General features: G+C 47.5%; 1 protein-coding gene across 1 annotated transcript in view; it reads left to right on the top strand.

Moving 5' to 3' along the window:
• VWF (von Willebrand factor) overlaps positions 1-14,044 on the top strand; it is a 136,653-nt gene that overhangs the window by 14,110 nt on the left and 108,499 nt on the right. The window contains exon 6 of the mRNA XM_082849290.1: positions 6,725-6,846. Coding sequence (XP_082705416.1) covers positions 6,725-6,846 — 122 coding nt within the window. The remainder of the gene's footprint in view (positions 1-6,724; positions 6,847-14,044) is intronic.

Genomic DNA, 14,044 nt, shown 5'->3' with positions numbered 1-14,044 from the left:
TGTTTAGAATTTTAAAAGCTATCTTTTGCAACTAAATTGATTTCTGACTTAAATTAGAAATTTGGGGAGATTTATTTGTGGCCTAGTACATGATCTTTTTTTTTTTTTTTGTGGTACGCGGGCCTCTCACTGTTGCGGCCTCTCCTGTTGCGGAGTACAGGCTCCAGACGCGCAGGCTCAGCGGCCATGGCTCACGGGCCCAGCCGCTCCACGGCATGTGGGATCCTCCGGGACCGGGGCACGAACCCGTGTCCCCTGCATTGGCAGGCGGACTCTCAACCACTGCGCCACCAGGGAAGCCCGTACATGATCTTTTGTAATTGCTCTATGTATGCTCCAACAGAATGTTTTCTTATTTATTTATTTAATCTCAGTAGAATCTATGGTACAAGATGTTTATTAGAGATCAATATCGAAAGGAAGGGGAGGAAGGAGAGCTGAGCAGAGGGAGAGCTCTAGAGCAAGGACTGCCCCTCAGAATGTTCCATACCAGGCTAAGATGTCTGGGCCCCATTCGCTCACTGCATATGTACTGCCTCTAGAAGGGTATGACATCAGGAGGTAGTTCTCTGTAGCTGAGACAGACTCTGAAGAGCAAATCAAGTCCTGCGTGAAAGGGATCTGGGTAGTGCATCTGTTTCTATCTCAGATGGGTTGCAAGATTTTTGGCAAAATGTGTGAAGCAGGGCCTCATCCAGCTAAGATTACTGGTAATTGAAGTAGCCAACTATTAGTTCTTTGCTACCATTATCAGCATTATAAAGCCATTTCTCTGTCATTACATATATAAAACAATTTTCAGTGGTAAAAAGATAATGAATTATGGTCCTATCACATTGGTTATATGGGTGTAAAAACCTGGGCTGGACAACAATGTCATAAATACATTTGCTTTTGGAATTAGTGTTGGATATATTTTACATCTGAAGAAAAAGAAGAAAATAAATTGAAATATAAGACAAGAAAAAAATTATCTCAGAATGCAAATTGCTTCTTTATTTTAAAGTCTATTTTATCTGATATGAGTATTGCTACTCCAGCTTTTTTTTGATTTCCATTTGCATAGAATATCTTTTTCCATGCCCTCACTTTTAGTCTGTATGTGTCCCTAGGTCTGAAGTTGGTCTCTTGTAGACAGCATATATACGGGCCTTGTTTTTGTATCCATTCAGTGAGCCTGTGTATTTTGGTTGGAGCATTTAATCCATTCACATTTAAGGTAATTATCAATATGTGTGTTCCTATTACCATTATCTTAATTGTTTTGGGTTTGTTTTTGTAGGTCCTTTTCTTCTCTTGTGTTTCCCACTTAGAGAAGTTCCTTTAGCATTTGTTGTAGAGCCGGTTTGGTGGTGCTGAATTCTCTTAGCTTTTGCTTGTCTGTAAAGCTTTTGATTTCTCTGTTGAATCTGAATGAGATCCTTGCCGGGTAGAGTAATCTTGGTTGTAGGTTCTTCCCTTTCATCACTTTAAATATATCTTGCCACTTCCTTCTGGCTTGCAGAGTTTCTGCTGAGAAATGAGCTGTTAACCTTATGGGAGTTCCCTTGTATGTTATTTGTTGTTTTTCCCTTGCTGCTTTTAATAATTTTTCTTTGTCTTTAATTTTTGTCAGTTTGATTACTATGTGTCTCAGCGTGTTTCTCCTTGGGTTTATCCTGCCTGGGACTCTGTGCTTCCTGGACTTGGGTGGCTATTTCCTTTTCCATGTTAGAGAAGTTTTTGACTATAATCTCTCCAAATATTTCTTGGGTCCTTTCTCTCTCTCTTCTTCTCCTGGGACCCCTATAATGTGAACGTTGGTGTGTTTAATGTTGTCCCAGAGGTCTCTTAGGCTGTCTTCATTTCTTTTCATTCTTTTTTCTTTAGTCTGTTCCGCAGCAGTGAATTCCACCATTCTGTCTTCCAGGTCACTTATCCGTTCTTCTGCCTCAGTTATTCTGCTATTGATTCCTTCTAGTGTAGTTTTCATTTCAGTTACTGTATTGCTCATCTCTGTTTGTTTGTTCTTTAATTCCTCTAGGTCTTTGTTAAACATTTCTTGCATCTTCTCGATCTTTATCTCCATTCTTTTTCTGAGGTCCTGGATCATGTTCACTATCATTATTCTGAATTCTTTTTCTGGAAGGTTTCCCATCTCCACTTCATTCAGTTGTTTTTCTGGGGTTTTATCTTGTTCCTTCATCTGGTACATAGTCCTCTGCCTTTTCATCTTGTCTATCTTTCTATGAATGTGGTTTTCATTCCACAGGCTGCAGGATTGTAGTTCTTCTTGCTTCTGCTGTCTGCCTTCTGGTGGATGAGGCTATCTAAGAGGCTTGTAAGAATGTTTCCTGATTGGTGCCAGATTCTGTATCTTTTTGTTGAACTACCTTTGTTAATTGTGTTATTCAAGTCTACTATTTTTTTTTACTACCTTTTGTCTGCTTCATCTACCCATTACTATATGAATAATGCCCTCACTGTCCCCACACCTTGTTTGAATAACTACTAAATTTGGCATTATTATCATAATTTTACATAATTGGTGCTTCTTTGGCTATGCCTTCATGTTTAACAGGTTTTTTGCTCATAATTTCTCCTTTTATGCTACTATTTTTTGTAGGTTCAATTTCTATTTTTTAAAAAACATCCCTTTGTAGTTCCTCACTCAGAGTCTGGTAGTGATAACTGAAACAAACACTCCTTCATTCTTATATGATATGTTAGCTAGGTATAGAATTCTAGGACATTGGTTATTTCTAACAGTGCTTTGAGGATGCTATTCCATTGTTGCTATCGAGAAGTATGTTGTCAGTCTAATTGTCATTTCTTCACAGATAATGTGTCTTTTAGCTTTGTGTATGAGTCATCTCATTGCTTTTGGTATTCTGAAATTTCACTGTGCTATTTCTATGTGTGGGTTTTATTTTTATTATCTTGCTTGAGACTTTTTGTGACTCATGAATCTGATGATTCCTACCTTTCATCAGATATAGGAAAATTTCAGTCATTTTCCCTCTTCTGTTAGACATATGTTGGATATTTTTATTCCACCCTATTTTCCATACTTCCACTTTTCTATCTCTTTATCCCTCTTTGTTGCTTGAGTGGTATGGTCATGTTGGCTGGTGAGAACCAATCGTGTGCATCTTTTCCAGCTCCATTTTCAGTAATGTCATGTTGGTAGCTTGGAACTGGCCATGGTGGGAGTATTTACACCATGGAAACAAGCAAATCAGGGTTTTGATTTCCCCCCAGAGAGCTGGCTTATCAGCACATCACCATTTAGATCTATCTTCTAGTTCACTAATTCTCTCTCGCCTCTAATTGACAGATGATGTCTAATCCATCAATTGACTTTTCTTTTCTATTTCATTGACTATATTTGTAATTTTAGAAGGTAAATCTGGCACTTTTCAACTCTATTATTTTTCTTATTGTCTTGTTCTTTTATCAAGTTTTGATTTCTTCTTTATAACAGCAATTTAAAATATATTTCTTTTATAACCTCTGTACAAAAGCTTTATTATCTGAAGTTTTTAGAGCTTGAATCTTGTTATCTTTATGTCTGCTGGGTCTTGCTTGAAGTAGATTGTTGCGTATGTTGCATAATTTTGGATTGTAAGCTCATCTTTAGAAGGGTTTTATGCTAATTTTTTAATATGAAGTTACTGAATCTCACAAGAAGTATAAATTGGAATCTCAATGCTAAATGAGGGCTTTCCTATCACTATAAATTCTCAGAGGAGACTTTTCCCCTCCTATTCAGAGTCCAGACCAAGGAAATAAACTTCCTTTTTATTTTCTTACTTCTCAGAGTGAATTTTTTTCTTGTTAGCTTTCTCACGGAGGGGGTAGTCCTTCAAGACTGCCAGGACCACAAAGGGGTCCAAGCCCATCTCCCTACATCATGCAGACCCAAGACTCATTTCCATCAATCTCCAAGGAGCTGTTAAAACCCAAGCACATTAGTTGGCAAGATTGCCACCCCCACTGTAATACCCTGTAGTCAGAACATCAAGTCGTATTTGCCAGTTCTATTCTTAAACTTTCTTTCCTTGCTTTTAAACTTTCTTCCCTTCCCTTCCTCCTTTCCTTCTTCTCCTTCTTTTTTGTCCCTTGTCATTCCCTCTACTTTTTAAAATGGGATTAAACACAGATTCAACAGGATATTTGTCCTTTGCAGTGGCAGAGTTTTCAGATTTTTCTAATGTGCTGTATTGCCAGAAATGGAAGTCCCAGCCCTAAGATGTCTTCTTCTCCAGGCTGTAAGATCTAAAAAAATAAAAATGGTTTGGGATTAACAGATACACACTACTGTATAGAAAATAAACAACAAGGACCTACAGTATAGCACAGGTTATATTCAATATCTTGTAATAGCCTATAATGGAAAAGAATCTGAAAAAGAATATATATGCATATGTATAACTGAATCACTTTGCTGTACACCTGAAACATTGTAAACCAACTATACTTCAATTAAAAAATACTAACTAAAAATGGGACCTATGTTCCTAGGGAGAAGGTGGTGCATGTTGGCAAAAAGTCAGGGCTCTGGTGATATTTTGGAAATCACTCTCAGAGGACTGCGGGTTAATTTTTTTTTTTGGTTGGCAAAGACTCGACAGTTAACCCTGCTTCCTGACATCATGGGAGCCTGCCCAGCTGGTTTTAACTCTGGCTCTTAGAGATTTTTCTATAAGCGAGATGACTTGTAATTCCATCTATCAGACATCCTTATGTCTCATTTCAGATTTAGCCCATAGGGTTTCACTTCCTAAAAGGTCAGGAAAGGATCTAGAGGTCCTCTAGTCTAACCCATCATTTTACATACGAGGAATCAGGCTCAGGAGATTATGGGATCAGCCCAAGATCACACAGGGCAATCGAAGGAGAACTGAGACCAGACCAGGGGTCTTGATTCTCTCTCGGGCTTTCCCCACATAGCACAAAGCCTCTTCTCCGCCTCTTCCTTGAGATGGTGTATTAGAAGGTGGGCAAGCCTGTGTGGCGTGGTGACTAAGAACCCAGAGAATGCCTATCATAATGCCCGGCACATAGTAGAAACTTCACAGATTTAAGTGCCCTTCCCTTTGGCTTCTCCATGTATTAGTTTCCTGCAGCTGCCAACAAACTACTGCAAGCTTGATGGCTTAAGACAACAGAAATTTATTCTCTCACGATTCTAGAAGGCCAAAAGTCAAAAACCAAGTTGATGACAGGACTACACTTCCTCCAGGGGCTCTGGGGAGAGTCTGTGCCTTGCCTCTTCCAGCCACTGCCAGCCATCCTTGACCTGTGCCTGCATCATTTCAATCTCTGCCTCGGTCTGCACGTTGCGTGCTCTGTGTGTGTCTCTGTCTGATCTCCCTCTGCCCCTCTCTTTTCTTTTTTAAGATTTTTTTTTTGATGTGGACCATTTTTAAAGTCTTTATTGAATTTGTTACAATGTTGCTTCTGTTTTAGTTTGCTCGCTTTTTTGGGGCACGAGGCATGTGGGATCTTAGCTCCATGACCAGGGATCGAACCCGCACCCCCTGCATTGGAAGGCAAAGTCTTAACCTCTGGACCACCAGGGAAGTCCTTACCCCTCTCTTATAAGGACATATGTGATTGCGTTTAAGGCTCACTCAGTGAACCCAGGATAAGCTCTTCCTCTCACAATCCTTTATTCAATCACATCTTTTGCTGTAAAATATTCGCAGGTCCTGCGAACTAGGAAGTGGACACACCTTTGGGGGCCATTTTTTTCTGCTCACCACACCCAGAGGCCAACTGACTATACTTCCAAGTCCTGCTTTCCTTTTTCCGGGGATAGTGTATTTCCTATTTCCAGGTGCATGATCTGACCCTGAAGCGTGCTTCACTCTTCCAGATCTGGCTATGCAGAGGGACTGCTTGCCTTGCTGCTCCGCTAAGCCCCTTTGCAATGAAGGTGCAGCAGTTCTATCCGGCACTGACTTGGTACCGGGCCATGCAGGCCCGGAAGGCCCTCACAGTCCCTTGTGGGTGGCTGATAGGAGCGTGTTTGCTGTGGGTACCAGGGCACAGATGCTCTGCGAGCACCAGGGATGCAGTGATGCGGATGCTTAGGTTCATGCCACATTCTTACCTTCATTCTGCAAAAATATGTTGAGTATCCACCGTCCAGCAGATAAGAGTTCAGAGATAAGAGGCACAGCCTGTGTCCTGAATTAAGGAGCTCACGGTTGAATGGGGGGTGAATATAAGCAAAAAGGATACTAACACAAAGGATGATGAGAGCTTTGATAGAGGGATGGCCAGGGTGCTGAGGGAGCACAGAGAAGGGGCACCCAACCAGACTGGGGAGGGAGACAGGGAGTCGAGCTAATTCAGAAGGGCTTCCTGGAGGAAGTGGTTCTGGGGCTGCATCTCAAAGAATAAATTGAGAGAGTCAGGGTAGTAAGGGGGTGGAGAACATTCCTCACAGAAGGAGGAAAGGGAGCAAAGTCCCGAGAAGCAAGAGTGGCTGGACTGTTCCTCATCGCCTTTCCTGGCATCTTCCTCACTGTGCCCATCCGCCCAGCCACCCCCCACCAGACGCTGGCTGAACCCGGGTGCCCGTGCCCTGTGGTGTTAATGCTGGGGTACTCCTGCCACAGATGCCTATGTTTTAATCTAAATAAAGTTGATTCCGGTGACAACAGACCTAGAGTTCTCACTCAGAAGTGCCGGGTCTCACGACCGTGGCTTCATCCTCCTGAAACTTTCTCCACAGGGACCTTGACCTCGGACCCCTACGACTTTGCCAACTCCTGGGCCCTGAGCAGTGGGGAACAGCGGTGCCAGCGGGCGTCCCCTCCCAGCAGCGTGTGCAATGTCTCCTCCGAGCTGCAGAAGGTGGGTCCACCCAGGCTTGATGTGGGCTGCGGGGTGCGGGGTTTCTGGAGTCAAGAGGCAGAACGATATGCAGTCCCAGGGCCTCCATCCAGGGGAGGAGCGAGTCCCTCTGGCTGCTCTGTGTCCCACGGGCCGCTTTCCTCCTGAAAACCAGCTGGGGCTAGAGTCGTGTTGACGCTAATCCTAATACTGTCCTGGGCCTGGAGCTCTGAAGATGGGCCTGGTTGAATGAGCTGGTACCGCGAGTGACTATACTTTTCTGTTTTATGTTCCAATGCCCTCTCAGCCCCAAATATCACCACCATCACCTGCCACCTGTCTGAAATTCTGGGGTAGAAAACCATTCCTTTGTAAGGGCCCAATAAGTGGTTGTTATAAAGCACAAGTATGGGGCAAGGCCCCAAGGTCTCACCAGCACATCAGCAGGAAGGGGGTTACCTCCTGGTGGGGGAGGGAAGAAAGCTGGGGGGAGGGAGGAAGGTGGGGAGAGGCAGGGGCAAGTCCTGATGCACCCAGCTTGGATGTTGTAATAGTTTCCTGAGGCTGCAGTAGCAAATTATCTCAAACCCAGCGGCTTACAGCCACAGGAATGTATTCTCACGGGTCTGGAGGCCAGAAGTCGGAATTTGGTTTCAAGGTGTCTGCAGGGTGGGCTCCCTCCAGAGGCTCTAGGGGAGAGTCCTCCCTGCCTCTTCCAGCTCCTGGGGGCCGTGGGGTTTCTTGGCTTGTGGCTGCCTCCGCCACTCGCTGCCTCTGTGGTCTCGTGCCTCCTGTCTGTGTGCTTCTGTCCGGAGACAGAGCAGATGGGGGCTTCTCCTGCCCCTCCCCACATGGCCCTATTTCTCCCTGTACTTAGCAGCTCTTTCCCCTTCAGGGTTGCCCTTTATGATCGCACTTGGAGAGGAGGGGGTCTGGGCGGGAGGGAGTGGGCAGGACTGCACGCTGTCTCCTCCTTTTGCGGGTGGAGATGGCCTTTGTGCTTCTGTGCGGGGTGTTGGGAGGATGATGCTTTAGGTGGAGAAAGACCTCCCTCTATGGACGACCTCCCTCTCCCCCTTTGGGGGTCAGGCTGCCTGGGCTGAGGGAGGAGAGAGCGGCATGGCCCCAGATGCGGCTGGGCTCTCGTCAGCACATGGATGCCCTGTCCAGGCTGCCCTCAGAGACTCACTGTCTGGGGAACGGGGTTACTTGGAGGTGATGTGAGTCAGGTTCCCTGGAAGCAGAGGTTTGTGGGCAGCGAGTGACCAGGGAGGCTCTCAGGAAGTGAGAGGGGCGGGTCTGGGCAGAGGGAGAAGCTGAATACCACGTAGTTACAACCGAGGCCTCAGCTGGTCCTTCAAGGAGCTCTGAAAGCTGCACTGGCCCCATGGGGCAGGGGGGCCCACACCGACCAGTCGGTCATTGGGTGTTGGCTGCCTCTGGGCAAGGAGACTGGGTGGCTCCCTTGGGCTGAGGGCAATGCCTGCAGAGTGACTCGGCTGTGAGTCCCCACCAGCCAACCCCCTCAGCTCCCGGTGGGTGAGTCCTTCTGCTATGACACCCAACCCCTGGTCTACGTGGGGGACGTATACCGCACCCAACATCCCCCGCAGAGCCAGCTACTCGACAGCATCGCCTCCCTACCTTCCACCCCCCGAGCCAGCACGCTGCTCCAACCCACAGCCATGCAGGGGGAGGGCGGCCCCTGCTGATCCCTGGGACTGTTGCCATGACGGGACTTGACAGGCCACATAAGCCCCTCGCCTGGGCCTGTGCGGTCCTGCAGGGCGAGGAGGAAACCAGAGCTTGCGCTGGCGCTGGGAGTTAAGGAGCTGCCCCGAGTCACCAGCTAGCATTGCGGAGTCAGGATTCACGCGCTGCCCGCCTGCCCCCGTACCGCCTCTGCTGTTCTGCGCCATCTCAGGCTGCCCAGGTGAATCCCACCCTTGTGTTTTCCTTCAGGAGCTGGGCTCCCTGAATCTTGAGGTTCCTTTCAGCTCGAAAATTCTTTGTGTGTCTCTCTGGATTGGACTAAAGAGACAGTTGATAATAAGTCTCACTAAATATTCAATGGATGGATGGATGCAAATTAGGTAATTTATCTAGGGATTGGGAACCCCCATATCACAACCCCGAATTCTTCATTTGTAAGACCAAATCTGCATGTAAGTAGAGAAACTCCAGCCCTCTCCTACTCCAGTAGCTAAATAAAACACAAGCCACCTGCACACGCACACACCTACCTTAGCATGAGAGAACTTCAGTGTTAGCTGCCCAGACTTTCTATTTTCATGGAACAATTTGATCCTCTGAACCAAGGAGTACGTCAGCACCAGGAAAACGCTCTGGGTTGTGCTCGAGCCAGCTGCCTGGACCGTAAACACAATTTCCAGTTTATCAACAAGTACATTCCTAACGCCTCTTTTTCTTGGGTTTCCAGTGTTTCAGTGGTGCTAGGTTTTCCAGCTGGTCCGGAAACATCTCTGTCACCTGGAGCGTAGCCCAGTACTGGCAACTGACAGAGGCAGACCAAGTTCTAACCCCGGGGGGAGGGTGTTATCCTGGGGAAGGGGGGTAGTTTCCTCTTCTTTCCAGGAAAACTTTGAAGCAGAGCCGCTTATCCTTGTAGCTCATTAAGTGTTTCCCATCCCTGGGCCACTTTGTAACTCTGCTTTGTAACTCTGCCCGGCTTTGTATCTCTGGGCAAGACACTTGCCTTCTCCAAGCCTCAGTTTCCACATATGTAAAATAGGCCCAGGACCAGTGCCTGCTCCTCGAGGCCATCGTAAGGATAAGGGAACACGTGTGGAGTGCTTAGCCCAGCGGGGCTCAATTGTACGAGCTGTTATTGTTATTAGTATTCCTTTTGTGTCTGTGTTTGCCCCTGGAGTGGCCGCACTTCGAGAGTAGGAGTGGGAGAAGCAGGCCAAACACACACAGTACTTTAAGTGTAAGCTCAAAACTCATTCTTTCTCTCCTCCCCGCCACCCAGCTATAACCCCATTCTTTTGGAGGCGGGGATCGATCTGAGCACAGCTTGGGGTTAGAAAGAGAGCACGTTGCCTGCACACATGGACACGGAGGGGTGGGGAAGTGCAGGAGTCCACTTTTCTTCTGGGGCTTCTTGTAACCCAGGGCCATTTGGGATTGAGGGCACTCCAGGAGCCCAGGGCATCAGGGAGGGGAGGCGGAGGGATTTTATCCTCTTTCTTTTATTTCCAAACGTACACTTCCATAGGTGGCTGTGGTTCGCTGTCTCCCACCCTTTTCCGTGTTCTCTAGGCAGGGGTAGGATTGCGGGGTTGGTGGAGGGGAGGGGACGGGAAGTTAGTTGGTGAGCTGGGTGGGGGGCAGGTAGGTACCTCTGATACCGAGGCCGTGGGCTTGTCTCACTTTATTTTGCAAACACAGGCAGCGCAGAGTAAGTGCAAGACAAGTGTTCCCACCCTCGGGGTACAAAGGAATGCTCTCATTTACCCGGAAGAAGTGGGAGGTGAAGACAGGATTTTCAAACGGGGAACCTGATACAGAGGCGGAGTAGAGGAGGGAGCTGGGCACTTTGTCTCCCGGAGACAGAGATTGGAGGGCCTGGGGGGTGGGGCATTGGGGAGGTGCTGGGAGAGAATCCAGAGAGGCCTCATTTGTCTCCCAGGTGCCTTTGGGGCTCCAGCTGCACACTTGCTACTCACTTTGCCTCCTGGGTGCCTTGAAGTTCTCACTAACCAGTGTCCTGGGAGCAGCTTAAGAAATTGGTTACCAAGTTCTCAGTGCTGGGCCGAGGCCCCCCAGACACTCAGACCTCCCAAGGCACGAGCTCCTTCTAGGTCCGAACTCCTGTTTCAGGTTGTTTACCTGAGAAGAGGGGCTGGGCTTTGTCTCAGCCAATCAGGCTGTGTTTGCCCACGAGCGGGTGCCCCCCTCGGCTGGGACTCACAAAGACATCTCCTGGGAGGTGACTGATGCGGTCTCTGTCCACAGTCTGCTTAGTCCCGCTGGGTCCGTGGGTTCAGAAGTCGGGGCTGGTAAATGGGCATCATTGACAAGGGTTTGCCATTGTGGCTCCAAGAGCCGTATTCAGTGGCAAAGTGTTCCGTAGGGGAGACGGCACTGGCTGGAAAGCTTTCTTTGAGCCGCCAGAATCTATTCGCCCACTTCTGGAACTTTCTGTCTTTCTAAGGTGGCAGCAAGGAGTCAGCTCATTCTGAGAGCCAGGTCATATTACTTATACCCGGGGGATGAATGTTTCCTTGTTATGCCAACAAAACCCGGAGCCTCTCTGCTGGGATGAATAATGGCTTGTTTAATGGCACACAGATTTGCGGGGTTTTTTTTTTTTCCAGCTTTTCAGAGGGCAGGACTGCTGGAGTCTGGGGCTCAGGGTGCAGACCTAGTAACAAAAAGCGCCCAGCTATAGATGCTCAAATAATCGGCGTTAATTTGCAGGTAACTCTAATACACAATGAATGTTTGAGAAAGATCCTTAGGTCACTTTAAAAAAAATTTTTAATTCTGTCAGTCTGGGGAATGTCAGCAAGGGCTGAACCTTACACAGGGATCCTGTTTATGTCCTGTAGTCCTGTCTGCAACGTGAAGCCCACGGCTCCAGGAGGCTGGATGTAGGCTGCAGCTGGTCCATGCAATGCTCTTTCTAATTAGAAAAAAGGCACCCTTTTCTCAAGACACTTTACCATCACCTGCTGGGAACTTGCCATAGTAAACATAAATGTACTAGAATGTAGTACACACGTATGCTGTCTACCATGGGAACTGTAGCCTTGGGTGTGTTGCCACTGCGCTGTGTGACTTGCAGAGCTATACTTGATGGCCATGAACGTGGCCTCGCTTCCACTGGGAGGTGTGTCGCTGCAACCCTGCTTCTCCTTAGGATAAGCTCCTCCAGAGTGGAGGGCCTGCTTCTGCTGCTCACATCTGAACATGAGGCCACCTCTGTTACCGAACTCAGGCCTGGCTGCTGGCTGCTCGCTGCTTGAAAGTCAATACTCAGGAGGCAAGTGCTGGTAGAAACAGAAATGTTGCTCTAATCCGAAAGCCAGCAATCTGGGGAGAAGGCGGACTCGTGTCCCAGAATCGACACCAAAGGTTTTGCTTGGCCATGAACGTTTTTAAAGGGAAAAAGGGGAAGTAATTTCAGTGAATCATTGAGATAGAGGGTCAGATTCATCGCCATCCACTGCGTGCAGGCTTGTCGACTCTTTGTCATCTTTCTTTGAGATGTTATATTGTTCACACAGTTTGTGAGATTACTGAAGTGGAAGCTGGGGAAAAGATCTGGTCCCCTGTTAATCACTTATTCTCCGTGTCTATTTCTTTGATCTAAGGAAAGAACAAACAGATTAAGCAAAGAATTGTGTGATCAAAAGATTTGAAAGGTGTGCTTGGGTTGGAGGTTAGTGAAAATATAGCTTTGCTAATGGGACAGTACAAAAGGGGCCTCCTGCAGAGACCTCGTCCTGCAAAAAGCTACTTATACTCTCCTGCCCCTGGCCCACTGAGTCCTCTCCATACCCCTCCTCAGAATTGGTTCTCAAGATGACTAGTCTTTCTTTTCATCAATGTTAGGAATCTCAGGCTCATAATAACTCAGAGTGATATGAGATTCCAGAAGCTATCTAGTCCAGTCCCCTGCCCATGTATATTCAGATAGGCAGGTGGTACTGTAACCTGGACTTTAAGACTCAAGTCTCTGAGACATCCTTGCTGGGCTCTTTCCAGCTGTTGTGCAGAGCTCAACCCTATGCAGCCCTTCTTGGCTCCCTGAGGAGAAGTCACCCCTTTCTTTTACCCCCAGTTGAAGATGAAGACCTCCCTCGGTGCCCTTGAATACCGGAGAAGCCAGATGCATGCAGTCTGGTTTTTCTAGGTCCTATTCAGGACTTCGCGTCCAGTGGTACTCCCATCAGTCACCTAACAGTCCCAGGTTGGCTGTTTTCCACTGGCTCTGAATTTGACGTTTATTTGGGGAACACAGTCCTTCTTCCTTTTGTTCTGTTACTGTTCATGTCTGCATATTTTCTCCCCCTCTCCTCCTCCTCTGAAAGCCTGCTGTTCACCTGTAATTCCTCTTCCCCCCCAGGAAGTCACCTGTCCCCGCTGGAGCTAACATTTGTAAATACTCATGTTTACTTTGAATGACGGTAACATGTCCCCTCCACGGCACAGAGAGGCACACGAAATACCCATTCTGTTGGGGACAACGCAATTCACTCTTCACATCCTCGTGAAATATTGCCCACGCCTTTTTTTTGCAAAATTCGTACCCAGCCCTTTCTCCTGTTTCTGCCCACAGTCGCCCTGGAAGGAGGCTCACAGGCCTGGAGGGAGGTGATTTGGTGGGAGAGGGGCTAAGTGCCCTGGCAGAGCTGGGGGCTTACTGACCACATCCACTCCTGGCATTCCTGCTTCCTCTCCTGGCCTCCTGCTTTCACTTAATTGGCCTGGAATAGACTTTTCTTGGAGACTGGGAAGAATTTTGTTACGTTCGTTTGCTTGGTAGGATAGTTGTGATTCATAGAGAGACCAATTGTGTGAGAGTCTGGTCCAGGAAAGGTCAGTAAATCTCAAGAAGAGATCCTTGTAACCCAGGACCCCCAGAGGAGTTAGTTGTCAGGTAACCTGAGCTGGTTCTGCAGATGGTGCCCACCCACTGTGTCCTAGTGATGCTTACATCCGAGTTGGGGTTTGAACACAAGTACACACACACATGTACACACACACGCATACACATATACACATACACAGGCACACACATACACACACATACACATACACACACATACACATATACACACGCCCACATACACACACACACATACGCACACACATACACATCACACACACACACACACACACACATACACACACACGCACACACACACAGATGCACGCGCACACACATTCCCCTTTTCTCAGAGTGAGAGCTGCTCTCTCAAGTCCTCCGTAGGCTGAAGAACGAGGGTTTATTTTGGGTACTTTGCCGAAACCCGAGAGTCTGGGGCGCGGGCCCTGGTGTGGCTTGCTTTGCTGTGTCCTCGCGTAGCTGCATCCCTGCTCTGTAGTTCAGTGTCCCCTCTGAAGACAAGTAGAGCTCTGCCCAACACTGATGGAAAAAGCACCCTTTTCCTTTCCAGCAAATTCCCTCACCCACCTGAGTGCAGGGCGACAGAAGGGGCAGTGAGCCCCTGGGCTTGTGGTGGGACAG

This window comes from Leucopleurus acutus (genome assembly GCF_964270905.1).
Source record: "Leucopleurus acutus genome assembly, chromosome: 11".
Classification (NCBI taxonomy): Eukaryota; Metazoa; Chordata; class Mammalia; order Artiodactyla; family Delphinidae; genus Leucopleurus; species Leucopleurus acutus.
This window is presented reverse-complemented; position numbering and strand designations above follow the sequence as displayed.